Genomic DNA, 27,998 nt, shown 5'->3' on the forward strand with positions numbered 1-27,998 from the left:
GGAGGAGGTTATGTACAGTGTTCATGATGCGTTTTGGTGGGCTAAGAAAGAGAGAAAGAAAAGATTTTGGACTAATGAATATGTTGTAGAAGGAAAATACCTGTCTATCCAGAGTTGTTCAGGAGTAGTATCCAACTTAAGAAGAAAAAAGGGAGGAGGGGGAGGGGAAGGAGAAGGAAGGAGAGACTTTGTTTAGTCCTCTTGTGTTTTTTTTGTCTTTTTTCTTACTTATTTTTATAGCTTCCTTTTACTCTGTTCCCTCATGGCTCTCCACAATCTTGTGTTGATCATAAACACTTTTCACCTGTATACAGCTATGGGAATTGTGATAAACTCTGAGTATGCTTCAACAGTTACCTTTTTACAGTCGAGGCCTGTATCTACTACAGGTGTATCAAATCAGTGGACTCCATAGCAATACGTATTTCATTGCATAAATCTCTTTTTATTTTGCAGTGCAGGGAGGGCATCTGTCATGATCCCATACTGCAGTAATGTCTTTCCACTTCTATCTCAGCATGCCATGGGCTCTGTCACATGTTGCGGGGTACATCTGGCTCGCGGGTGCTAGACTGGCTGCCGTGCTTTATGTGGCTTTCTTTGCAGGCAGATATATAGGAGCTCTGCCTATACTCCAAGCAAGAGCAAGAAAGTTCGGCTTGTATGCTGAACTAATTAGAAGTTGTGTATACGTTAATGAGATATTGTACCTGAGTTACTGCCCGCTGCCTCTCAAGCTGTAGACAGAATTTGCAAGCCTTTCTGCAAAAGGTTGCATAGGCATAGAACCACTGTGTGTTTTCAGAAACTTTATGCAATTTTCCTTATTATTCAAAGAATCGGGAGCACACATGTTCATGAGCAGTAATCTTGTGTGAAAAAGTAGCTAATACTGATAGGGTTAAGTATCTTTTGATGGACCACACTGTACATGCAATTTAATTTTGTATTTTAGTCCTCAAAGGCAGGAGAATTTGATACCTGGTTTCCAAAGGGTTGATGTTTCATGGATGAGTGAAATTTTAATTGAATTATAGTAAGCTTGCTGCTGTAGCTTGTGTGGTCCATCAAAAGATGCAAGTGTACAGAGTGTGGTTTTGTAAATCTTGTTTTTCTTAAGAAACTAAGATAATGACAATTAGCTGAATGGTATAATTAGGGTTTGTTAGTCTTCCTGAAAATTTGGAATGTTTTGCATAGGAGAACAAAATCTTGATGTTCTTTTTACAGAGAAACGCTCACTACCCAGTTGGATTTAGCTGAAACCAAAGCTGAGTCAGAACGGTTGGCACGAGCACTCCTTGAAGAACAGTATTTTGAACTGAGTCAGGAAAGCAAAAAAGCAGCATCAAGACACAGGCAAGAAATGACTGATAAGGACAGCATCATAAGAAGGGTAAATTATTCCACTGTAATTAATACCTATATATATCCTGCAGCTGGAAACAGAAATTTATCTTTTTATTTTAACTTAGAAAGTCTTGTTGTGGTCATAAGTGATAATTGTTTAAGTATCTGAGTTTTGGACTCAGTTGGAACCTTAAATATTTAAATCCCATCGTGTGAACTCCCAAAGAAACATATACTTGATGAATCTGAAGTGAAGTCAGATTGAAAATCCAGAAAATGTCTATAATTCAGTTATTAAGCCTTTTGTAATTACTTCTTGTCATGGTCCAATGTATTTTTAAAATCTTGTAAATTTGTGGAGCTGTGTATTAGAGACTCTTATTGCAAAATTACGTAGTCTTTTAAAAAAAAAACAACCTTGGAAGTCTTGAGTTTCTTCCCTCTGGTAAACTATTTAAAAAAAATAAAAACAAACAACCCAACCCCCAAACTGTAATTTTTGAAGATACTTTATGGTGTAGCTCTTGAGTATTAGTATCAGGTTGATGAATGTCTTAACTGAGGAGTTTCAAATAGCAAGCCATATACAGCATAGTTATTTTATCATTATTGTTTTTCCCATTTAGCATCAGCTATGCAGATTTTCTTAAGAATCCTGGGGGTGTAAAACTTTAGCAAAACTCTAGGCGTAACTGAACTTGGATCAATTGCTCAAAGCTTTCTGTTAACGCTACCAACCATGGATATTGCATCTCTGTGTAAAGATAGCAGAAGTAGTGTTTGTTACACGTTTTCTTTTATAAGCTTGAAATCTCCAGAATGTCACCATTTCTTAAGAAGCATTTAGAAGACTGTCTGTCTATGGCATCAAATGAATACCTTCTTGCCAATATGTTTGTTGGCTTCAAATATTCTGATAATTTTGTCAGACAGTTCGATACACAGTCATTTCTATAGGCTTCAAACAAAACCTTTTTTCAGAAATGCAATTATGTCTGGTTTTTAATATGTATTTGTTAACTGGTTAGCAAAGTGATCCTGACTGTGTCTTCTGGCAGCTAACATATTCAAAGTGTAATGGTTTTCCTTTCCATTTTTCTTTGCAAACCTATGTACATATTTACCTATGTATGCTTTTACTTAGACCAAAGTTAGTTTTATTTTCATGCTGATTTATACCTGGTTTTCATGATATATGACAATTATTTAGCAACAGATGCCGTGAATCTACTCTAGCCTTGACTGTTGGAGTTGTATCATCTGTCAGCTGCTTTTCTGTCTGGATTCAGGGGATCAGGCCTCTAGGTACTACTTCTTCTGAAGTACCACAAATTAATTGAAAATTGCCACATTCAATACCTGACAATCTGATTTTGCTTGAGTTTTTAATTATATACTACAGTGTTGTCAGTTCTGCAAAGATAATTTAAAAAAAAAAAAAAAAAAAAAAAAAAAAGAGTTCTTTCTGGGACAGGTATATTTTGACCCTTCTGGTAAATCAAGACAGCTTAGAAGAAAAGTATCATTTTTTAAAAATTTAGGTTTGAAAAGTAAACAGATTATTTTTTAATATAATCTGAGGAAGGCATTCCAAGTAAATGGCTGTTATAGATTTAAGGGTATTTAAAATAATAGTATTATAAATATTTTTAGAATTTATGGCATGTTCTTTATTTTAAAATGTGTTTGTTTTCATTTAGCTGGAAGAAACTAATAACACATTAACCAAAGATGTTGATTTAATAACAAAGGAAAATTCAGAGATCAGCGAAAAAATTAAGAAACAGGAGGAAGGTATGTCATGTTCGGAGCTTTAATTCATCTGTTATGAAGCAGAATTGAATCTGAAGCATATGTGGCAAAATGGAAGTGGGAAATGGGAGAAGACATTGCTGTTTATCTTCCCTATTATTTTGGGCTTGATAAAAAATAATATGTCATTGTTTTCATCTTGAAAATACATCTTCCATGTAAATTGCCACTCTTTCTACTGTATTTCTTCTATTTCCATGCACCGCCTTTATTGGTGAAATTGATTAAAACCTCAGCTGTAGCAGGTAGGAAAAAGGGAGTCTCTGCTCACAGTCCATCCTCACTCTTTAAAACAAGTTAGCACTAAGTTCCTGTAGGCATAGTCAGGAATGCCTGTCCAGTACAGCTCATCCAAATATTGCCTGTCTAACCCCCTTCTGCCAGCCATGCCCTTGTGTCCATGGAAGTTATTAAGGAAAGGTCTTTTACTCATTTCATATTGCACACTATTTATTTATTAAAGTTTTTGCTTCTATCTCCAGTATTTACAGTAAAGCAGTATCAGTATTTCAACTTAGATTCAGAATCTAAGTTGTGATCTCACGCATATGAGTGGATTGGCATTCTATTGACATGCATTCTGACTATATGGGAAGTTACTTTGTTATTCAGTTTACTCCCATGCACTTGCATTTGAGCAGGCATTATAAAATCAGAATGCATGCTTTAATATCTGTTGACGATGAGAGCAAAGGCCTTATCGGTTGTGTTGCCAGTGTTGTTGCAAACACTATGTAGGCAGGAAGGCATACAAAAATATTTTCCCTTAGTTCTGCATTTCTGTAATAGCAGGGATTGGGTGAGCAAGCAGTTTTCAGTATTTTTTAGTTTATGGAGTTTGTTACTTTTAAGTACTTGAAAAAATGTTCTTTAACTGTTTGTAGTTTTGGTGGAGAAATCCGTATCAGTGAAATGCATACTTGTAGAAACTTTGGGAACAAATCAGCAGACTGGAGGTGTGATAGAAAGATTGGTAAAATTCAGTAACTGGTGTGTGAGAGGGGTGGGAGGAATGTAACAGAATCATTCCTCGTTTAAAGAAAGCCTTTTTCCCTGTATTCTCTTTATGCCTGATTTGAGAATCTGTACTGAATGTGAGTCCAGTCATATCAGTCTTACTCTGTGTGGGTACTGACTTAATCATTTTTGGTGCTGCAGAAACACTTTTGCTAGTGCGAACACAAAGGAAGTGGGGCAACAAACTTAGTCATCCCCAGGAAACAAAAATACTTATGTTGCTTTTAGTATTTCATCTTGGTGCCTTTCTGATATATCCTTCTGGTAATGTTATATCCTTACAGTAGCATTAAACTGGTAACCTTTATTGTTGCAAACTGTATTTTGCTCATTAAGTGACACAATGGGAAGATGGAGGAAAAAAAATTATGCAACTGTAGAAGTGACTAAGCTTAGAAATATTTACCTTCTAAAATATCTCAAACTCGGATATTATTTTAACAGAATACAAAATGAAAAAAGAGGAGGAAATCAATAATGTTAGAATGCATTATGAGAAGAGCCTTAACACTGAAAGAACTCTGAAGACACAGGTATAACTTTTTATGCAATTTAATAACAATGATTACTTTGCAGATCAGATATATTTTCAGTTTATGATTTTATGTGCAACTAACTCTTAGTTCCTTTGAGATTAAGTTTATATTAACCATGATGTATAATATGCATTGTTGATATTTACAGCTGAAAGAGTAAGTTTTGATGCTGTGTACTTTTCAGTATTACTTCTATCGTTAGTAAGGGCCATTTACACGGGTGAAGATTTTTTTTTTTTTTTGATTGAATCCTCTAACTAGAGGAACTTAAAAGTTTTATATGAAACATGCTTGCATAAGAAATTTTTCTTACTGGTTTTCCTTTTTCTTAACAGGCTGTCAACAAACTGGCTGAGATAATGAATCGGAAAGATTTTAAAATAGACAGAAAGAAAGCTAACATGCAAGATTTGAGGAAGAAAGAGAAGGAAAACCGAAAGCTCCAATTAGAGCTTAATCAAGAAAAAGAGAAATTCAATCAGATGGTAGTGAAATACCAAAAGGAGGTCAATGAAATGCAAGCGGTAAAATAATCTTAATTTTTTTGTCACATTGTGGAATTTTCTCCTCAGGAAAAATGTGTAGCTCTTAGTCTACTTGAAAAAATAACTAGTTCTGTTTCAGATGTTCTAGGCTACAGAATTTTAGTGAGGCAGAGAACTTGACAAGTGTGCAGCTGTGCTTGTCCTCATTCATTTCCTCTTTCTAAATTCTTAACTGTGGAAGTTACTGATATATTATAAAGACTAAAAAACTGAATACTGTGTAGGATACTATTTATGCAGTTTATTTCACTGGTAGGTGGTATCCTTTTCAAAACAAATGGTAATTTAATAGATTAATCAAACTGTTTTGTACTTGAATGCATTGCTGGATCTTTGATATTTAACTTTTTTCCCAGGTTGAATGAACATTTCTACTATAATAACTTACGCTCATGCTATCAAAAGTATCTAGAGATATTGAAAAAAATAGTAATAAGTTTTGTTTTCAGAATACTTTGTTGCCATATTTTTGGTATCACAGTAACTCTGCATGTGTATATAAATACAGCAACTAGCAGAAGAATCTACATACAGGAATGAGCTCCAGATGCAGCTGGATAGTAAAGAGAGTGACATAGAACAACTACGAAGGAAAATTTTGGACCTCCAGCAGGGAATGGATTCTACCAGCGTTGCTAGTCTCCAGCCAGATGAAATAGATGGAAATCTTTCAGGTAACAGAAAAGCATATTTGAACTACTTGATTTTGTGCATACACATAGTTTTGGAAAGTCTTGTTTCAAACAAGTTACTACCTTTTAAGATCTTCTGGCTGTCTCTTTCTATATCACATCTCCACTTCCTTTTTTTTTTTTAGTTTTTATTTCATAGCTTAACTGCTTATATTTAAGTCTTAATTTCTTCTCATGTCACTCCTCCTACTGTATGGCTTGGCATTAGCATAATTTTTATCCACTTTTGTGGAAAGAGTATCTTTACATCTGCTGCTGTTTGAATATAGTGAAAACAATGTGCAGTGTCCAGTGAATAGAATACAGGGCCAGCACTTCCATAACACCATGATTGTATTTTATATCTTGAATGCAAAATTGCCTTGATCTTGTCTGTTCTTACTCACAGTCATGTAGCACCTTTGTGACAAGTGGCAGTAATTGCCAATGTGAAAAATAATCATAGGAATTCCCATAATGCATTTATGGTTGTATGGTACTCTGATTTAGCAGATTAAAATAAGAACAAATAATACAGTGTAGTTAGCCATTAACATGTCGTGTCAGTTCCAGGCACTGTATTTTGAGACCCACTGTTACACTGGTTAGTGATTCCCACCTCCCCCTCCCTAGCGTTTGAAAAGTGTAATGAGTTAGTACTTTCACGTGATCCACTTCTGTATCTCTAGATACAGGAGAAAACGTTTAGTGGTAATAAGCTGTGCTTAACAATTTCCGTATTTTGGTGCTAGGTTTATTTTTTTGTATAGTTAAGTAATTTTTATAATTCATCATGAAATTATTAATAAATGCTTGTCTTACAGATTTACAGTCTGATTTTTATTATAGAAAAATATATTCAAACAGAATACTGTTTTGGGTATTTTAAGACCTCAGTGGATGAGTCATCAGATAAAAGTAAACAGGATCATTTTAGGTGTCTCTTTTCCTCTTAATGCACTTCATGATGCTCAGATTGCCACATTCTAGAGTTTTCTTATAGTTAATGAAATTTCAGGTAGGTTATGAGACTTAGTATATGTTTTTATGTAGCTATTCCTTTCTGTGTGTATTTTTGTGGCCTGTCTTCCCCTAGTATACTTTTAGATTCTCATTTTTAGTTAGTATTTAAATGAATTCTGTTCTAGAATGGATTTTAATTTAGATAATGATACAGTGTTTTCTTCACAACTTCCATTCTGTCCAAGAAGCCTTTTGCACTCTGATCTGTAAAACCCTCAAGCAATTGCCATCTTGTAAAGTAAATGTCTATTTTACTTCTTTTAAAAACATCTTCTGGGCCAGATTTCCATCAAAACTCAGTATTGGGAATTCTTAGAGCTATTAGATTGGTGAAGGAAGATTTTTTTTTTTTTTTTTTTTTCTTTCTTAGCTGTCACCTGCTAGGAACTCACTCTGGTATTTCTGAACTGTCAGTACTTCTCAGGCCTTTTTCTCTTAGATACTAATTCTCAGTGTATTCCATTTAATTGGGGTAAAAAAAATCAGAGGGGTTTTACTTATTAAAGTATTTTTTTCTCCCCTCAAATTACTATTTGGAATCAAGCCTTATGTTTGATAGGTGTCTGCTAAATGAAGAACACTGTAGTCTGTAATTTTTTATTGAAAATTTCTGAACTCCTGTAAATTGAGAGCTTAAATTTTTCTACAAGAAAACAGACTAGATTTATTCTACATAAAAGGGTAGTTTTGAACTTCCTCGCTTTCCTTCTCAGCCATTTTCAGCATAATGGCTGTTGTGTATTACACTGGAAACACCCAGTGTCTCCATGTGGGCATAGGCATCTTTCCTGTTTTCTTTTTAAGTGCAATAGCACATCATTATGGCCCTGTTGTCTCTTAGATCTTGGAAAGACTGTAGGAGTAAGCTCTTTCTTTTTCTGCCTCATTAAGGTATGTTATTTTCAATTTTACTTCTGGAGACATGTGTAGTCAGGCTTCTGGCTGTATGACCTGCCACTTCAGTTTTGGGGCAGAAATTTCAGTATGTGCAAGATCTTTTCAAGTCAGCTGTAACTTTTCCATTGTTAATTAGAACATCACAATTACTGGAAGTTCTTGTGGTCTTCGTCTTCCATACTCATAACCCCTCTAACTATTTTTTTCTTCTAGCCTTTAATTTCTCTTGTCTTCTTTTTTGCCCTTTTCTCTACACATGCCTTTGATTTTTTTTTACTGCAGTTGTGCTGCTGGTGTTACTGTGTCATACAGGTAGGACCTCTAATTATTATTAGGACTTCTCTAGATTTCGATCATGCTGCCTTTTTTTTTTTTTTTTTTTTTTTTTTTGAATGAGGCTCTGAGTTGATCAGGATCTGAATAAGAAGCAATTTAGGTAATGAAAAGAGATTAAGTGACATTAGTATAGTCAGATTTCACACATTTGTCAAAGAGCCAAGTAGAGGGCAGAGGAGGAGTGCCCTACCATTATAAGAAGGAAAAAAAAAAAAAAAGCCAGTCTTCAAAGTAGAAATACTCCAAGCCACAGAAGGAGGAAATTATCCAGTGCATAGTTATTTTTCTGCAAACCAAGTAATTAGTCTTGAAAACAGAAGGTGGCACACCACAGCAGTTCATTTGCTACAATTTAGTTGTATGAAGTTGTTTGTCTTCAACTGCGTGCTAAGTTCCTGTCACTTCTATAGCCCAAACACAGACATTCCTTCAGAGCATCTTGAATAGCTTCTTGTTTAAGAGGTGGATCTGATTAGTAGTCAATAGGATTCTCTAGCTGATCCATCTGTTCTTAAGGCAAAGACATTCCTTAAAAAATATTTAAGGCAAATAAACGGTAGAATTACTAAATAAGTAACTATAGTACGATTTATTCAGTTTCCTGCCACAGTAAAAACATCACCGCGAAATGAAAACACAAAATAATGTAAACATATATGAAAATGATTCCATGGTCTCAGTTCTGGCGATGGGCAGTCTCTGGTTTAATTGAGAAAAAACTTGGTATGACACGGTGTGATAGTAATGTTGGCGGAATTCCAGAGAGACCCCTGACTCTCAGGCATTTTCCGCTGTCCTCCTGCATGGCAGAGAGGTTGAGGCTATGGGGTAGTGTCTTGTCTACTCAGGGAGCTTAGGTTACCAGCCACCAGAGAGGCTTACAAGAGTAGAATTCATAATTTACAGGAGGAGCATCTTGTAAAATTTTGGAGTCAGAAGGCTTTGCACTCATTGAATAAACTCAAGGTAATACTAAAATGAATTCCTAATACTCAGAAAAATTTAAGGAAAAATTTTCTGTATTTGGAGGTAGATACAGAGAAATCACATGGTAACACACCTTACAGCTGCATCTTACTTGGAGGTGGTTTCTGTCTGTCGTTGAGATAAATACCCCCTCAAGTTCTCGTAGCTCCAGGGGCAACTTACGCTGCTCCCAAGGTAGGATTTGGCTCATTTAGACAATCCAGGCTGTTCTCAGGCTTTTGCTTCACCAGATGGGAAAGATCATGACTTGGAGGAAGGTCTTCCTTGTATTCAGTTCTAGGCATTTTTTGTAACTCTCACTCCTGATTATTGATTCAGATAGCAGCTCACGTCTCGGTTGATGTCTCCAATGTTAATAGAGTCCTTGCTGAAACAGCTGAAATATTTGCTTTTTAAGGATGCCTTTGGAATGCCTCTTCCTCCTGGCTGGACTTAGGAAGCCTTAATACTTACATGATTGTAAACAGAATTCTTCTTTGTCAAGACAAAACATAATCAGGAACTTAAGGGTTTTTTTCCTAATTGTTATAGGGCACTTAACCTGTTGTGAATTAATTCTTTTCATCTGATTGGCAAGATAATTTAAGCAATTGGGCTGTCCTACAAGTTTAACTGCAGCACATAATATTTTACAGTGTATGTTATAAATCATGTTTTATAAAAAGATAGGATGGAATAATACATGTGGAGCATTTAAGCCAACAGTTTTTTTGGAATATGAAACACAGATACAACTTTCTGAAATACCTGCAAGTAGCCTTCACCTGAATAAGCCTCAAAGCAAGACCCAGCCAGCAATCCTTGGTGAGACCCACATGAAGTTATAGTAAGACAGTCTGAGGAAGGAAGGAATCAAATGGGAAGGGTGGACTGGAAAGAATCAGCAAGGTAGTATCTCCAGGTTTTTTGTTACTATGGAAGAGTCTGAGGAGTAGGAATTCCTGAACATTGGAAAGAGATGGTCTACTGCTCATGAAGGCGCCTGTATTACTTGCTCCAAAACAACAAAAAGTCTCATAAATCAGTACAGTCGTGGTTGTCTTGTGTGATTTTATTGAAGACTTATTGTTAGAACTTACATTTATCACACTGAATCACAATGAATCCTGGCAATTTGAATACAAACCGTCAACATGTTCAGAATGCAAATCTGCATTTTAATATATATTCAGAGATAATTATAAGATCTGTAGCCTTCATGGAATTCTTTCTTCATATTCTATTCAGGTCCAGCTAGCCATCAGATATTTTTGGGGCCTGTCTTGGATTTTCTGGATTGGAAATATGAAGTATCAATTCTGGGATTCTTTCCAAAATACAGGGAAGTTGTTAGGCAATAGTTTTGAGCCTATTTTTAAAGACAGGAATGGAAGAGTCTTTTTCATAGTCTAGATAGCCCATATTTTCTTAATTACTTAATCAGAACACTTGTAAATATTATTCTTCTGGATCAAATATTTGTGAAATGGCCAGATGACCATTTGCAGTTGTGCTAGCTAACTCTGTCAAGGGAAATTAAAATGCACTATAAATATTACTTGAGGCAAACCTTTGTGGCAAGGTTGGAATGAAAGGGCTCATCTACCCTTTCAAGAGTACATTTGGTTCCAGACGAATGTTAGGTTTGTTGAAAAGGAGTACATTCAGAAACTGTTATTTTCAACTGCAAGACATTATTCACAGCTCAGAAATCATCTCTCATGCAAATAGAATTTGCTTACTAAAATAGATTTGTAGTAGACAGAAAAGAATGTCAACCGATTCATTTTTTTGTCCACTTTCTACTTCCTTTGAAATTTCTTTCAGAACATGCTGAAATAGAAGTGAACTTAGAAAAACTCCTACTCACACTGTCCCTATAAGCAGCATAGTATGTGGTGCATCTTTTAAAATTTATCATTATTGGATCTTTCCAGATTTTCATATGCCACAGTTTCCACAGATGCATGCGTACTTCTTTTGAATCAGAGTTGTCCATACTATATTCCCTTTGAATCGCAGTCATCCATACTATGTTTATTAGCAGTTAATCACTTTATTTTGCAATGGAGGACTTGAGTTTTAGGATATTTCCAAAATTTCTAGAAATGGAAGAATCTTCTCTTGATGTAAAAATTAATCAAAGTGTTCAAAATAGGGTAAGCATTATCTGTGATGCCTGCAGATGTGAAGGAAATAGGTTTCCTTTTCCAAACTTACTGAATATCAATAATTGGGGAGGGGTTTGGGGGGACAACCCCCCCCATTCTTATGGAGATATGAGAGGCAGGGAGATACAAATTTCCTTCATTTTTCCAGGAAGGTTTCTTACTGGAATGAGTTCTGCTAACATGCCTGTCTTCGAATTAGAATTTCAATAGTTCAGTGGCCCCCCAGTATTTTGAAGTTATTCTGTGTGGAGAAATGTTAGGAAATGATTCTATATTTTTAAGCGTAGTCCACTTCTAAATATTGTATGCTGTAAGGCTAACGTGGGAAAGGGTTTTTTATGCCTAATTTTAATGCCTTGTAGAAGGCTAGGCTGCCAGTCTCATTGTAATTTTACATAACAAAGTCTATGGACAGTATCTTTTATGTATTTGGATATATTTTCAGAGCTTGCTGGGCTACACCTCACAGAGTTATCCCTGAAGGATAAAAGGGACCAGTAGCTCCTTCTTATAGAAATATTTGTGGAGAATGTTACAGCAAATTTTAACTTAATGTTTTCAAAGTTTTCAGTGCTGCCAGTTAAGTTTATTGTAAAGAATGCATACATTAGCTATCGGCTATATTTCTGTACTCTGACACTTTTTTTACAAATCACATTTTTACGATCATTAAAAAATATTTACAAAATTTTTCTCAATTGTGAAATAGATTTATTATTATGGAGTGAAATTTTGATTACTTCATTCTCATATTTACAAAATTGTGAGACTTTTTACTGTGTCATTTCAGATTAATGGAATCACAATATCTTCTCACCGCTATTACCTGGCTTCATAGTTTAAAAAATACCTATCAAAAAACAGTATCAGTTAGCTGGAGGGGTTTTTAAAATCTATGATTCACATTAGGCAGAATGCTAATTTTCTTGTGATGCTTCTTTGTATCATTGTTAAATTATGTCAGTAGTTTTGTGGTAAGAAACGATGTTATTACACTACTCTTTGGAAAATTGTCCACTGAAATTTTGAATAAAACACTTGTCTCTTATTCTTTATATCTAGCTGATTCTTCCTGCATTCCTTATTTATTTATCTCCTATGCTTATCTTCTGTGAGTAATGGGACACCCGTGTAGCTTTGCTTGCTCTTGTGCGCTCTCCTTTTTTTGTTTCCTTTGGAAAATATGGATCTGGTTTGTTTTACTTGCTGCATTTTCCTGCTGAGTATTTTCATATAGCCCCTCTGAATGTTAAATTATATTTATATTGAAAATCTCTTAATCGTCCTCCATTTAAGCTGTAACACGTTTTCAAAGCAAAGTCTTTCCTGCCTGGCTCTTTGCAAACTATTTACATACGGTGATAGATGTTGGCATAAAGGAAAACAGCTTCACTTTATTTTGCAGTAACTGTATCATCAAGTGTTAGCTTGTGATGAAGCATGAAGTAAATGCTTATATCTTCATTTTATTTAGCTGTGCTTTTTATTCTGCTTTGCTGAGTAGGTAATTGCCTATTACTGCATGTAGTACATCTTCCTTTCTAGAAATAGTTTGCTTTTGTGCTATTCTGCTTTATTATTATAAATACATAAAATTATTTAATATGCTTTTTTTTTAAACCAGAATCAAGACTTGAAGGTTGGCTTTCAATACCAAACAAAGGAAATATAAAGCGGCATGGCTGGAAGAAACAGGTACCAATGTTGTTTTTTTTTTCTTCCTCAGCTGCCTTGGAAAGTTTTTTAGGCATACAGTGAATTGGTTTTACAGCTCACATTTAAGAAACAAACAAAATAATCAGAGTAATTTAGTGTGAATACATTACTTTATTGAAGAGAAAAAAATCCAATAAGAAAATTCAAGTTCAGTATGAAACCTGTAGTAATAACATTGTGCAAATTTATGACAGGTGGGTGAGGAAATGGGCTCCTTGGAACCATTAAAAATCCCATTTCTCCTTGGAGTAAGCTTCTTTAGAATCCTGTTACTGAAAAATAAGCTCTTTGTGCAACTTCACAGCAGAGAGTAGGGAATACCACACATGTTCTGAAGGCCATGGAAGAGTGCATCATACTATAACTTGCCACACATGATTTCCAAGGACCTTTCCGTCTCTCTTACTTTTAAAACGGTCCGTCTCTCTTGAAAAGAACTGGTTTACTCTCAGAAACTGGACCTCTCTGCTGGAATTCCCACTCTAAACAAAGCAGTATTGTTTTGCCTCTGCAGAGGTTGTGTGTTTGTATTGGGCCTTTAGCTGCTGAACTCCTTCTTTGAAGTACTCCATTTTTCAGTTGGCTAACATGACCTTCTTTATACAATCAAAGTGTTTTGAGTTCCAGACCTGCCTATTTTTACATCAACGTCAGACCTTCTTGGTGATGTGTCTGTAAGTTAAAAGTGCTACCTATTCTAGCTTGCAGAGAGCGAGCGTTAAGCTCTGCCCTATTTCAACTAATGGCTGCGTGGAGTGTTCTCCCAGACCCTCGGCTGAGAGGCAATGCGAACAAGTGCCATACTGAAAATGCTTGCTCACCACAGTTTGGAACCTGGGGTTTGCTACAGATATCTCAAGTGCTTTTCAGTTGGTTTCTGGTCTCTTTGCATTTCACTTTGTCTCCCTATTAGCAGAACTGCAGGAAATCTACAGGGCAAGGTCAAGAATGTTCTTGGTGCCATATTTGAGTCAAACACCGATAGTGTTTGGATGTTCTTCAGGTGTCTCACGGAACACACCTATTTGTAAATGTATTCCACAACTCGTTCTGTTTGATAGCTAAGGCTGCTTGACTCTCATCGTTCCAGAACTGATTCTCCAGGTTGCTGTCAGACTTCTGGCAGTATCCATGAACAGAAGTGACTGTGCCTAGGCACAAGTCATGTAGCTTTATTCTGCTCCGGATTATCTAAAATACTGCATCATTTTCCTGTCAGAATACCTCCAGCAGCCTTTTCTTGTTGTCTGCTAGAAATGGAGATTATCCTTGCATCCTCTGATGATTAAAATTTTAAACTTCTGATAAATGCAGCTTCTCCAGTGAAAGACTGCATCTGACCTTCTTTAGGCATGCCCAGTATAGGCATACTTAGTTCCCTCAAGATATTTTAGGCGGTTACTCCATTCATGCTTTCCTAGTTTGAATAATAATTCTTGCACTTTGAAGGAATTTGAGCTACGGATGGATGCCTTTGTCATAAAATGAGTCATGCTGATAAGATTCCTTAAACGAGCTGAGGTTCAAACCAGCGAGACACAGTAGTGAGGGGCCATGTTGACTTAGATGTGTATTCTGTTGGCTGAACTGTACTGCATCTGAAACAAACTGGCTTGTAGTCAGCTTCCTCAGGTGCTTCTGTTCCAAATTCTCCTGCACTTTCAGTTTTGAGGTTGGTGGGAGGTATGCAACCTCAAATATAGGCATGCCCAGATTAACTTGCATTAAACGGAAAGCAAAGTTGCATTAGCAGTGCAATTGGATCGATGCCAGAGTTATAACTGGAGCTTCTGCATTTCTGACTCAAATGTCAGTAGTGCTGATGGTTTTGCCCCATGCCCTCCAAGTCATTTAGCTTAAGTGAGAAAGGGGTGAGTATGGAAAACTCATTTGAGAAGAAACAGTGGAGTTATACCTCAAGCTAACACTAAAACGGGTTAGCTCTATTTTTATCTGGAACTTCATTTCATTCCAAGTGGAGACGATAAAAATATCTTTCAAAAACCACTGTAGAACAGCACTACTGTCAGAAGATTTTTTTTTTTTTTTTTGTACTTTCACAGCAGGATATTGAGGCTGTTGTACGTAACTTCTCTTTTGTGAGGTTAAATTGTTCTTTCATCAAGAATTGTATACAGTGTGATAACTGAATTCCATTGCAGTCAGAATTTGCATTTGTTACAGTAGTCATCTTAAGGCCTTGCTCTTGCCTGTGATAGGCAGAGGTGCATACTTCAAAGACAGCATTAGCTTCCTGTTGAAGGAGATCAAAAGAATTCAAGCACAGGCTCTCTTCAGCGGGGAAAATCACAAGAGGCTCACACCCTTACAACTTAGTACCTATTCAAGTTGATCAGGCTTTCTATTAAAGAATCCTGACCGAGGGGCTGAAAGCCCTTTTAGTCAGGGCAGAAGACAGCCTTTGTGGCTTTTTTAGATGCATTTCAGTAATTGAGATGTACAACTAGCACGCAGCTTGTGCAACACATTTTTGAAACACTGTTCTATAAGCTTGTAACTTTCATATTCAGGTTTTGAGGTCAGACTTAAAGTCCTGTGTAACGAGGGGGTTCAACCTCCTCTTGTAGGAGCAGTAAACAGCATTTACTTTAACTGTCAGTATCTGCATCATGCAGAAAACCATTCAATTACCTACTAATAATTGGAATTCAAGATGAACTGTTTGTGTATTCGTGCTCTTGCTTTTCTGTCCTTTCCCCTGCTCCTGGGTCATACTATACCTGAATCTGGAGCTCAATATAGGCAGAGCAGTCAGTCTACCTCTTTTGAATCTTCTTTAGTACCTCATACCTTTTAATATGTTGTTTCTAAATCATTTGAAGCTGCAGGGGAGGGAACTGCCACAGCTGTCACTGAGCTTGTGCTTATGGACAGTTTTAGCAGACATTGGACTGGCAGCTCCCAGTGAAGAGCAGCAGGCAGTGAATTCTACAGGCTTGAACTCACTGGGAAGTGCTTAAGTCAGAGGTGTTTGATCTTAACTGGCCTGTGGGTTACACAACTTTTTTCTGAGCAGCTTACTTTGTTTTTCCTGTCATATGAACAAATGTTTATAATTTTGTGTGATTGTGAGCAGCAGTGGAAAGGTGTCTGTGTACTTTAAGTTGAGGACAACATCCTTGGGCTTTTTGGGGCAGGGGGGCAGACACTGCAGGCATACTCAGCATTTGGGAATTCTCTTGGAAGTGAGGCCTGCAGTCCATTCATGCTCTAAAACTCACAGACCCTTCCTGATAGCTCTTGCTTATTCCCCATAATCCCATGCATTCTGGAGTACTCCACTTTTTCAGTGGCATGGCATAGGTATAACATATTAATTAATATGCAGATTTTGGGCAAGAACTTTTAAAACACTCGGGGGAAAAAAACTATCAACACATTGCCAAATGTTTCTGTTCTTTAACATCTTTACCACTCTGGAAAAAAAGTGTGTGGTTTGACCTTTAAAGTGACACGTAGCAAAAGAATGTCCGTTTCTTTTCTCCTCCTCTGCAAACCTTTCGCTTACTGTCTCAGTGTATTCCTAGATTTGGAATGTAAACCAGACCTCTGTTTCTGCTGATTCATTTCGGCTCTTTATTTTACCAGTCCATTAAATTGAAAGTGTAAGAAATAGTTAGCTGCAACTGTGAGAATCTCCTTTAGCCTACCAGTAGTTTGGTGTGAAGTACCAGTGAGTCCTGCAGGTCTCTAGAACTAGAGAAGTTGCTTATAACTTTATCAGTAAGTGATAGATTCTGCACTCCAGGAGTTTCTCAGTGATACAGTAATTTTCATAGTAACATGCCAGTAGCAACTGAAATTTGTGAGTTTGTCTACAGATAGACTTCCAGAGTCATCACAAGAATTTTAGGGTGCTGCAGTGACAATACACAGTTGCTGCAGCTTGTAGCATTGCACAGCTGTCAGTAGTATAGCTGCCTGCACGATGATTTAAATATCTCCTGATATTAGTTTAAAAACCTTAATTTACCCAGGCTTTTTGTGTGCATATGGGAGTACAGTAGGATGAATGTTGCTTTTTAAAATGCAATTTTAACTTGTTTTTTCCCTTTCTTTCCCCAGTATGTTGTGGTGAGCAGTAAAAAGATACTGTTCTACAATGATGAAAAGGACAAGGACCAGTCTAATCCATCCATGGTACTAGATATAGAGTAAGTAAAGTTACTGTTAGTTTTGGATACAAATTGGCAAAAGAGCATTGTGTGTGAGAGAACTGACAACAGATCTAGACACTTGGAATCAAGATTCCATAAATAATTTTTAACTTCCTGTACTAGCTGGAAAATGTCTGTTTATCTGTATTTTGGGGTGCTGTTAACAGAAGATAGTACTTTGTCATACTATTGCTAAAAGTTAGAGAAAAAGTTAAATACGCAATAGTGTGGCACTCTCTGTAGTCACTGGTCTGAATTTACAGAAATTAAGAGCCTCGTCTCGTTGTGACAGAGAAGGGTCAGAGACAGTGGAACCTACATACTATGCTTTCTCTCTTTATGATACAGTGTAATGACTGTTTTTTCTAGTTGCTTCAACAGCTTGTGTGATTGATAGGGAACTGGCTGTCTGATTTTAGGTCTCATCCCCTTGCTTTGTACCTTTTTCTTGCTGTCTGAGAAAGGATGAGTGTTGATCAAGCCCAAAGCATTTCTAACTTTTCCAGATGGTTTCTGTTTAGAGTGACAAAATAAACGAATTGTGATCCCTTTACATTGCTTTTACATGAGGAAAATTGTGTCAAATATCACTGAAGCCCATCGCTGATACATGAGTGTGATGTTTGAACAGCTGATCAACATTATGGGACCTTATAGAGCAGTAATTGAAAAAAGGTTTGAAAATTCATGAATAGGTCTATCAGTGACTAACAAATACAGTGGTCTGGAAGGAATCTCAAACTCAGGAAGTGCTTAAGCTGCCAATTGCTCGTAACCAGGAAAAGAGTTATTTTCTCTTTGAGCTGTTTCTTATTCTCTTTTCATAAACATCTGTTACGGCAACTGTTGAAAACAGGATGTTGGGATCTATGGACTTACAGTCTTGACCCAGTATAAGATGATGTTTGTTCCAATTTTAATATCATTTTCAACAGCTGGTGCCCCAGATTGCCTTTTGTGATGTTCTGGCATTGATTGTTTATCAACTGCTAACATGATTTAGTAAAAAAAATTAGTGAGTAGTACTATACTTCATATGGTTACTTCCATCCAGGGTTATCAATAAGCTTTTCTAGCAATAATCAGTTAGACTTCCCAGTGTCCCGAGGAAGAATCTGAAAGCCTTTTTCACAGGTAGATTTGCCATGATGGATCTTGAACCCATTGTAAGATAACCCTCTTTCCATGCTATGAAATGTTTTGGTCTTACTTTGGTAGACAAGATCTACATGGTTTATGAATTAATTCCTAAAATCAGTTTGTGGCCTTGAAGTATATCATATTGCTTGCATAAACAAGATTTATAAGATCTTCAAGGCACTTTGGTAACTGTTGAAAAAATAGACATAGCCTTTTAGCATTTTCTGATTCATGTTTCTTCTAATCTAGTAAGCTGTTCCATGTCCGGCCTGTAACTCAAGGAGATGTATATAGAGCTGAAACTGAAGAAATTCCTAAAATATTCCAGGTAAAAAGCAGTGTATTCTCATTTCTATTTAACTCTCCTGAAAAAGTTTGGTGGCTTCTTTGAAAAGTATATAAAAATACATAGTGCTTCAACAATAACACAGCAGTATTCTTTTTCAGATTCTCTATGCTAACGAGGGGGAATGCAGGAAGGATTTGGAGGTAGAGCCAGTACAGCCAGCAGAGAAGACAAATTTTCTAAATCACAAAGGCCATGAATTTATTCCAACGTTATACCACTTCCCAGCCAACTGTGAGGCCTGTGCCAAACCCCTTTGGCATGTCTTTAAACCCCCTGCTGCCCTAGAATGTCGAAGATGCCATGTGAAGTGCCACAGAGACCACTTGGATAAAAAGGAGGAATTAATTGCACCATGCAAAGGTATACTCGTCGATTTTTGAGTTCTGTGTGCTCTCTCTGTGAGTTCAGCCAGACCGCTAAACTATCGAAGACAAATAAAAGCACTTTAGTTTAAAAGTTTTCTGCTCTTTAGTTTGATGATTTTAGATGTGAAAGGTGGTATTAAAATAATAGGCTGTTAACACTGCTTATGAACAGGCAGCTGTGGCGAGTCTCTGTATGGAGGCCTTTGGTGGTGTAACTGATGTTGCTCTGCTGAGGGCCCTGAGAGCACAAGAGTCCCTAGAGGTTTGTGCCCAAGTACTGGGCAGCTCCTCGGTTCCCAGACCATTCTCTCTTATACATGGCCCACGTTAGGGACAAGGCAGTGGCCGCATCACCAGGCTGTGCTAAGACCTTGAAGAGTGGTTCTTCCACCACTTCACGGATTGGAGTAAAGGTTTCCTCTCTGTGCTCCTGTGAAGTGGAGTATTTGGGGTACTCTGGAAATCAGCCATAAGGCACCCACACAACTTTCCAGCTTATTAAGACTGCAATTAGTGTAAGTTTTCTCATTTCTTGAACATTCAATGCTAGAATCAAGAATCTTAATGCAGGGCGACAAATATTGAAAGAAACTATATTCATCATTTCCCCCACTGCTTGTTGTCTTCCAAAAGTATATAAACAATTCCAGTACAAGTATGTGTGTAGGTGCCATTGTTCTTTCCAGTGGCACAGCTGGTATGTCATAATTCTTATTTCTGATAACAAGTCCTAGTTTTCACTGAATTATCTTCCTCCTTTTACTTATAGTGAGTTACGATGTAACTTCAGCAAGAGATATGTTGTTATTGGCATCCTGTCAAGATGAACAGAAGAAGTGGGTGACTCATTTAGTAAAGAAGATCCCTAAGACACCACCATCTACTTTCGTTCGTGCTTCTCCTAGAACTATGTCTACAAGATCCTCAGCAAATCAGTCATTCCGAAAAGTTGTTAAAAATACTTCTGGAAAAACTAGGTGAGAAACTACAAAAGCTACGGATCTTTTTAACTAAAAAAAAAAAAAAAAAAATCTCTGTTTACAAAGCTTATTTAATGTGAAATTGTGAAATAATTCCATAGTTGTGACTGTTGAACTGCTGATCTAAATCTTTGCTCAAATCCTGAAGGAAGGGACAGAATTGTCCTGCTGTTGTGGTAAATTTATCAGTTCTTTGGATTTGGAAGGGTACTGTAGAGATGGCAGCGCCTGGCCTGCCAGTGCATGTGAGGGAGCGGGTTGCGTTTTTTTCCTGTTTAAGGACAAGGCTCAGTAGGTACATCAGTAATGCCATTTACCTGCAAGGTTGGTCCGCATAGTCATTCATGGATTGACTCATCGAGCTTGTGTGAGCTAGAAGTTTTCTGCAAATGGGGGTGAAATGGGAAACTTACAGATTCTCAGTCTGTTGTTATGCCATTTCTTTTGGTGTGAGGCAGCTTAAGTATTAATTCCATTCTCTCTCCCTGCTTGCTTATTCCCTGTCTTCTCCTATCCCAGTAGTTGTTTTTGTAAGCTATTTGTGACCATGTGCAAGGCAGGGTCTTGACTGGGGCGAGATTTAAACTGCACTTTTTTAATGTTAGGTTACTGTAAGCTGATTTTCAACCTGGGTTAGCTTCTTCATACAGTATGCGCATTCCTTCCCCCAAAATAACCAATTGGGTCAACAGTATGAAGTGGAAACTAGTGTCTCAGTAGGGAAAGAGTCTTCCTAGATTGGCAGTGCTACCAAAATAAATGTCCTGCAAACATTCCTTGCATGCAAGTGCAATAAAAGCAAACTTTTGCATGTAGAGAGACACTGGGTATATTGTGAAACATCCTCCTGCAGAGGAAAGTAGGGAAGAAATCTGAAAGATACAAAGGATGCCGATTTTCTTGTCCCCATAATTAACACTAAAACATAAGCGATCATAGTTTTGAGATACTAGTATATTCAGTGAAGGCCCTCAAGATAATCTCATCCAGGAAAATTACTTTAGGCCTTGAATACAAAGCTGTCAATATAAAAAACAGTGGTGTTGCCGGCAGTATTGTGTTAGAGATAATAATCAATGCAACAGCATGAGGAGAAAGACATAAAAAGAAATCTGTGACCAGCAGTTAAGAACATGTAGCTGCTGTGCTAGAGTATTTGGGGGAGAAGCCATATTCACAGATGCTCAACAAAGTCTCGGTTTGCCAGTTACAGTTCAAATGGCAGGAACATAACTGAATCATGATGCGATTTTACATTTTTCAACACTGGCGCTTAAGCAAGCCGAAGTTGTGACAGACAGAAACACTTCTGATTTGTGGGGAGATTTCCTGGGAAGTGGGCAGTTTTTCGTTACAGTCTTCAGTGTAAAAATCTCTTGAAAACAAGGGTGAGTGCAGTGGAAAAGCACATAGTGATAATCCTGAGTTAATAAGAATGACTGTAAAATCGGAGTTTGCTTACTAAATAGTAGCATCTTCAGTATTGTACCAAATAAAGACAAATCGGTAATTGCTAATTTCAAGGGGTTTCAGTCACATTTGTTATGTACTTACGTGGTGTGTACTTGCACAACAGAATCTTGTTAACGTGTTTGTCTTGTCTACAAAATGTTCATTTCTCCCAACCTCCAAAAGCTTTTATAAAGCTTCATGGTGTTTCCAAACTTATTTTTCCTTCAGTCCTCAATTTTCCAAGATTTACTGAAAAATGTTAGACCACTCCATAGGCTTTAGCCAGATCTTTTAAGACTTTTGGATATAAATTACACCTGCTGATTTTAAAATATGCATCATTAATAGCTGCTGTTTAACATCACTTTATTTACAATAGGACTGTTGAAGAAGTACTCCAGTTCTGTGGTTGAGAAAAATATGAAGTGCTTTTAGTACTCCAGTTCTGTGGTTGAGAAAAATATGAAGTGCTTTTATGTATCATATGATACATTTATTTGAACAATAGTCAGGATTCTAGAAACTAGTTACTAAAGGCAGGCCTTTTAAACAGGCAGATAAAGATAACAGAAGTTCTTAGAACTGGTTAAAGAGCTCTCTTACTGATTAGTAAGATTTTTCAGTGAGCCTTGAACCACCTAAGACTGAAAGAAAAAGCGTATTGTGTTGACACTTAAAAGGATTAGGTGGAATGATTTTGATACTGAATGGTCATCCCACCATAAATTCTGGGGAAAAAAAACCAGAACCGATAACATAAAATTCATTAATACAGTTTTAAAAGAGATTTTAAAATGTGACACTGAAATAATGCTAGTCAAGGTTGCTTACCGAAAAAGATGTCAAATTAACTGAGAATCTTTTGATGAGGTGGCATTCTTGGACAGTAAAAAAAAAACCAAAGCAACCAACTCCCCCAAAACCAACCAGCCAACACAGTTGGAAAGAATTATTTTAACATACCATTTGCATGCATCTTTAAGCTCTATTAATTGGAATAATCTAAAACAACACTTGGAAGGTCATAGTCCTGATTGTACATTTTAGAAATCATCCTCTGTTATGGAGTATACAGATTCTTCCCTCCCCCCTGCCAAACCTTACCTATGTAGAGTTCGCTTTGTAAAGATAGTGCATACTTCTTTATTTCGCATTTAGTTATTTAGAGTTGTAGACCTTCTTTTCCAAAAGACTGTTTGAATTTTATTCTGAGTATGCTTTCCTTTCCATTTGTCCTTGCAAGGTCCTCTGGTAGCTGTAATAACCAGATTTTTTTAAAATTCTGTTGCAATGTTTGACTCCAATTTTTAGGAGGGTCTTCAGATGAGCTATACTGCAGTTACTGTAATATACCTCATGCTAGGGTGTGAAGGGGGAATTTGAATTTGCATGTGCATGCACACACAGAATTAAAAAAAGGCGGGGGGAAATCAAAAACCTACTGTAGGCAAAACAGCTCTGGTGTTCAGATGTCTCGTAGCTGTTAGCTTTTCAATAGATTCCCCCCCCCCCCCCCCCCAGCATAACCATGTGATTTCTCAAGTTTTTCATTTTAAGAACTTTTTTCCAGGCATTTTAGAGCTAACTGGAAAAGCACAGAAGCTTTCATCCATGCTCTTCTATAGGAGAAAATCCATTTTCTGACATCAATTCATTGATTCTTTTTCACTCTGTCTTAATAGAAATGCTAGTTTGGGGTTGCCTTTAGCAAGGACAAGTTTGCAGCTAATCTCTTTATAGAATGAAGAGATTTACATATTTGAAAATTTACAGTAGCTCTTAAAGGAATGGGTCTGGGGAGATCAGTTCTTCAAACAATTTCTGTTATTAATCCTATTGGCATTTGTCGTGTGAGAGTGTTAGAGACTCATAGAAATATGCAAGTAGTGAGGGGGAACTTTTTTTTAAAAAAGAGAAACATCATCTTTAGAACTCTTTTTTTGAGATCCTAGAGATACAATGAGCCTAATATCTCACCAGCACCAGAAGGAGGAGAGCTGCACATTCCTGGGCTTTATCTTGTGTCAGCTCATGCTTCACAGATTACCACAGTGAGCCGGTCTATTTTCCAGCAGAGAATTAATGCAGGAATGTTTTCGCTAAAGAAAAGCCAAAAAACCCAAAGCGTAACAGCAAAACCCCAACCCTAACCCCACAAAAGAAAAGTGAGTGGTTTTCTGTTGGGTTAGGAAGTTGCAATGGTTTGTGGAAGAGTCCAGAAAGCACCAGATCTGTCTCAAGAATGGAAGGAGGAAGGGTGAAGGTGGTTGTCTTGCACTAGTGACGTATCGGGTCAGATCAGCTGTTCAGAATACTGCAGCCTTGCATTTTCTCCATCCGCCCTAGTGTACAGCCTCTGTTCACACCTTTCTCCATCACCCAACGGGATCTTTTGGTTCTTGGGAAGAAATAAAGCTCTTAAGTTTTCTGGCAATTGAGAAGTTAATACTCACGTGGTATCTTATCTCTTTCACTTCTTGAATTTTTCTAACAGACTGTGATGTGTATCAAACAGTTAATATTTATATTACTGTTCTAGACTGACCCCAAATCTGTCAGTGAGTTTGATGACATAATTGATATTTGACCATAGAAATCTTGCTTCTTAATGATGTTTAATACTGACATAGCTTCTTAGAATGTATAATTAATTTACAGCGAACTCTGTGGAGGCGTGTGCGGGGGGCAGGCAGGGAGCCCCTGCGCCTCGCTGATGCTTGAGGAGCTGCTCGGGCGGCTTTGTGGCGCGCTCTGTCCCCATCAGACAGCTGCCACTGGGTTGACTGGAATGTAGTGGGGTTTGCGTGGCACCTGCAGAGCAGCACGAGCGAACAATGAAAAGATTCAGAGTTACACTGAGCAAATAAGCATTAGAAAAAGGTCAGATAGGAACTTTTCTTTCAAGCTATTCTACTGTGGCTGTTTTTGTGACTTTCTCAGACAAATTTGATGTTAGTTGTGTCTATGAACTAGACAATCACTGCTGTGATGTAGTATGGCCAGCTTGTGCCCTGATATTCACTACCTATTCCATCCTGTATATTTAGAAGGAAGAGGCATTTATTTTAGGAAAATTCACTTCTGATGTACCAGATGTTTAGATTTAGATTATTAAATAAATCTACAATGGATCTTATATACTGAACACTTAACTGGTGATTGCGCAGTAGCTGAGCTAATCTGACAGTCTGTTGCTGCTTAAGGGGGAGGATTTTCCCTCTCTGTCTTTCTTCCCTGCTCTTCTGTTATTGGATCCTGGGTCAATGCTTGAAATGATCCATTTTGGACCCTTCCATGAAGGTCCACAATTCAGTTACCTGACAGTCAAAAAAATACAGACTTATTTTGCTGAGCTAGCGAGTGGAATCAGCCCGCTGAGAAGCGTGGTGATTGCCAGATCTGAGGACAGGTAAGCAGGAGGGTGCTCCCCTGGGGTCAGGAAGGTGATACAGTGGAGTAACAGCAGCCCTCTTCCTTTCAGGAGGCAGCGAGTTGTTAGATCAGCTTCTCTGAACTCAAGACACTGCACCCTGCGGTTCTCATCCTGAGAAGCAGTGATGATTTTTATGGGAGATGCGTGTTTAGCTTTTACTAAGTATCTGAAAATTGTTCTCCTGTCAGACAGTATAGCAGAGCTTGGTCTCAGTGATGGAGTCCTACATGTAAGCAGGCATTTGCTGTTTTGTCGAATGGATACAGACTTTAGCACATGCTTTAAGACATTTTCGTACATTTCATTTATGATCTGATCCACTGTTCTTTGCAGTTGGTAGGCAGCACTTCATTGACTTCATGGTGAGGTGTATCTGACCATTAAAAGGAGCTTCATGTATAAGTTCATCTTAAGTTCTGTTCCTCATTTTAATAACTTAGCACTAGTAAATATGAATGAGAACTTCATGATGAACTTGCTACCATTTGCAGGACTGCTTCTAGATCTGAAACCACACTTCAGTTTATAGTATGCTAATTTCTACACATTGTTTTAGCACAGTTGAGGTGCTTTGTTTTAATATATTTGGACTTGGGCACCTGATCAAGTTAATGCATGTTTAAAAAAACAAAAACAAAAAAACCAACCAACAAAAAAAACCCAAACAACCAAAACTCCTGTGCATCAGATGAGCTCTGGCAACTGCATGCACGTGCTCTTAGCCCCATAGAAAGCCTTTTCTTGTCCTGCAAGTGAAAGGACATCACCTCTGATGATGGCATTTGCCATCAATACACCCATGAGTATTTACTCTTAATCGTTTACTTGTAAAGCTGCAGTTATATTATCATCTGTCGGATCTCTGCGTTCATTTAATGCTGTTAGAAATGAAAAGCAGTTTGTGGAAGATTGTGTAGGTATGGTTTTAGTATTGTACCATGTCAATTGAAAAAATATTTTGTTAATGTAAAATCGAGTATTTTCTTCACTGACGCTCTTGGCAAACATGTGCTAGTGTTATGAAGCTAATTTTTATATTTGTTATTAATTGTCTGTTTTCTTCTTTGTTCCAGCTAACCACACGTACAGTGCTTAATGGAATTTCATGGGATGCGGTCTGAGAAACAGGGCTTTTTTTAACCACACAGAGCAGTGCAGACGGGCTGTTGTTCCTTTCAACATAACTATCACAGGCTTCAGGGTTAAGATTGCTATTACTGTCTCCTCCTTGCTTTGGCACAAAAGCACGCTGAGGGTGTTTAATTGCGGGTTTGCCTAAAGGTAGATTAGATTAATTATTACTATGTAATGCAAGTTAAAGCAAATAAAGCTTAGCTAGGTGTATAAAAAAAGGTGCTGCCTTTTTGGATTTTTAAAAAAAAGCCTGTCAATCATGATGAAATGCAGCCAACTTTCTTTGTATCAGTGAAAGAAAAGGACTGTTGACCCTGTGAAGGGGATATTTATGTCAAGATGAGCATATGAAACGGAGTAGGGGAGGAAGGTTTCTCAATGAGAAGGACTGCGATTGCTTTCAAGACTCAAAGTTGTGCTCTTGAAGACTGCAGAACTAGCTTAAAAATGAAGCCTTATCACTTGAACTTCAGTGCCTTCACTGCAGAGTTCTTAACAGCCTTAATGCTAACCACCCACTATGGAATGGATCAAAGTGTTAAATATTTTGCGTTATGCTTTACAAAATACTGATTCAGCAGGTTTGTAAAGAGGGGAAGACAAGTAATTGCCTTTAATCTATGCATTTTTGCCAAGCCATACTGAATTATTTTACTATTAGAGGCATTAGAAACTAACCGTAAAAAGAACCACCAAGTTTGGAAGCATATTTTGGGGTACATCATTTCTATAGCTGTATAATGTATTGCCTTACGATTTTAAGTGATAACATACATTAAGTTAACAAACATTTAAGAAATATATGCACTGTTTGAAACGTAAATTATTCTTAGAACACTTTTACTGGGTTTTACATTGTCCTTTTAGTGCCTTAATTTGAGATAATTGTATTATTGCCATGTCAATAAATGTAGAAATCTAAAACTAAACAAAGGAAACCTCTAAAAAACTATTGCATATCAGTGGTTTTTACTGAATTTTAATTGGTTGAAGTATTGTAGATGCTAGATGCGTTTTCTAAATTAAGTACAATCTTTGAATGAGAATTCCTCTTACAAAGAAAGACTGATTCTGCTTCATAAGCCAAGAGATGTGTAGGCAATGCAAAAAAAAAGAAAAAAAGCATGTACCACAAAAGCTCCGGGTAATTCAGGAATTTCAGTGAATGCTGTCAGACTCTTGCTTTGTAGCAGGAATACATTCATGGTATGGGCAGTATGGTTTTATTTTATTTTATTTCTTAACCAAATACCTCCTCAGTAATTTATAATGGCTTTGCAGTTGTGTATTAAATAAGAAGCACTGGAAAACTGATTCGTCCTTAGGACGGTTTGCATGTTTCAAGTGGTATTGAAAGCCGCACTGATGGATATGTAAAATAAACATATCTGTTATTAATATGGTAATGACTCTGTGCTCATTTAATGAGAAATAAAGTAATTTATGGAAAGACCCTTTTGAAAACGACTGGCATGGTGTTTTCTCCTGACTGCAGCTTACACATCTTTCTAAGCATTCAGATGTTGCAACAGCTTCTAGGACAGGGTGCATTTGCAACATAAAGCCTAGGGGACTCTGCAACGTTTTTTTACTATTCTACATGAATAAGTAAATAGCATTTTATTTTTTTTCATTCCCTTAGTCTCATGGCCTGCTGTAGTAGCCTAATTTATATTTATTATTCAACCACCACTCTGAGCTTGCCTTGTGATTGCTTCATCCTTCATGATGCAGGTTTGGACCTTCAGAAATCCCACTTATCTGGGGGGGGGAACCCTGTTCAAAAGACAAAAAATGTGGGGTGCTTTTTGTTGGTGGGATTTTTTGGTTTTGTTTTGGTTTTTTTTTTTCCCCCTCTTGGGAACAGCCTGTGTATCCCATAAGGTAGCTGTCTGTAAATCTCCCTGGGTAATCCACCAAGGCCTGC

At 37.2% G+C, this 27,998-nt stretch overlaps 1 protein-coding gene across 2 annotated transcripts in view; it reads left to right on the forward strand.

The window, feature by feature from the left end:
• The window catches only part of ROCK1 (Rho associated coiled-coil containing protein kinase 1), a 94,179-nt gene extending 66,702 nt beyond the window's left edge, over positions 1-27,477 (forward strand). For both annotated transcript variants that reach the window (XM_082316706.1, XM_082316707.1), the window contains 11 exons: positions 1,231-1,396; positions 3,051-3,144; positions 4,624-4,712; positions 5,051-5,239; positions 5,769-5,934; positions 12,949-13,019; positions 17,127-17,215; positions 18,608-18,686; positions 18,806-19,067; positions 19,842-20,049; positions 26,011-27,477. In XM_082316706.1, coding sequence (XP_082172832.1) covers positions 1,231-1,396; positions 3,051-3,144; positions 4,624-4,712; positions 5,051-5,239; positions 5,769-5,934; positions 12,949-13,019; positions 17,127-17,215; positions 18,608-18,686; positions 18,806-19,067; positions 19,842-20,049; positions 26,011-26,014 — 1,417 coding nt within the window. In that variant the 3' untranslated portion in view covers positions 26,015-27,477. The remainder of the gene's footprint in view (positions 1-1,230; positions 1,397-3,050; positions 3,145-4,623; positions 4,713-5,050; positions 5,240-5,768; positions 5,935-12,948; positions 13,020-17,126; positions 17,216-18,607; positions 18,687-18,805; positions 19,068-19,841; positions 20,050-26,010) is intronic.
• Positions 27,478-27,998: the final 521 nt, after the last annotated feature.

This window comes from Platalea leucorodia (genome assembly GCF_965183815.1).
Source record: "Platalea leucorodia genome assembly, chromosome: 1".
NCBI lineage: Eukaryota > Metazoa > Chordata > Aves > Pelecaniformes > Threskiornithidae > Platalea > Platalea leucorodia.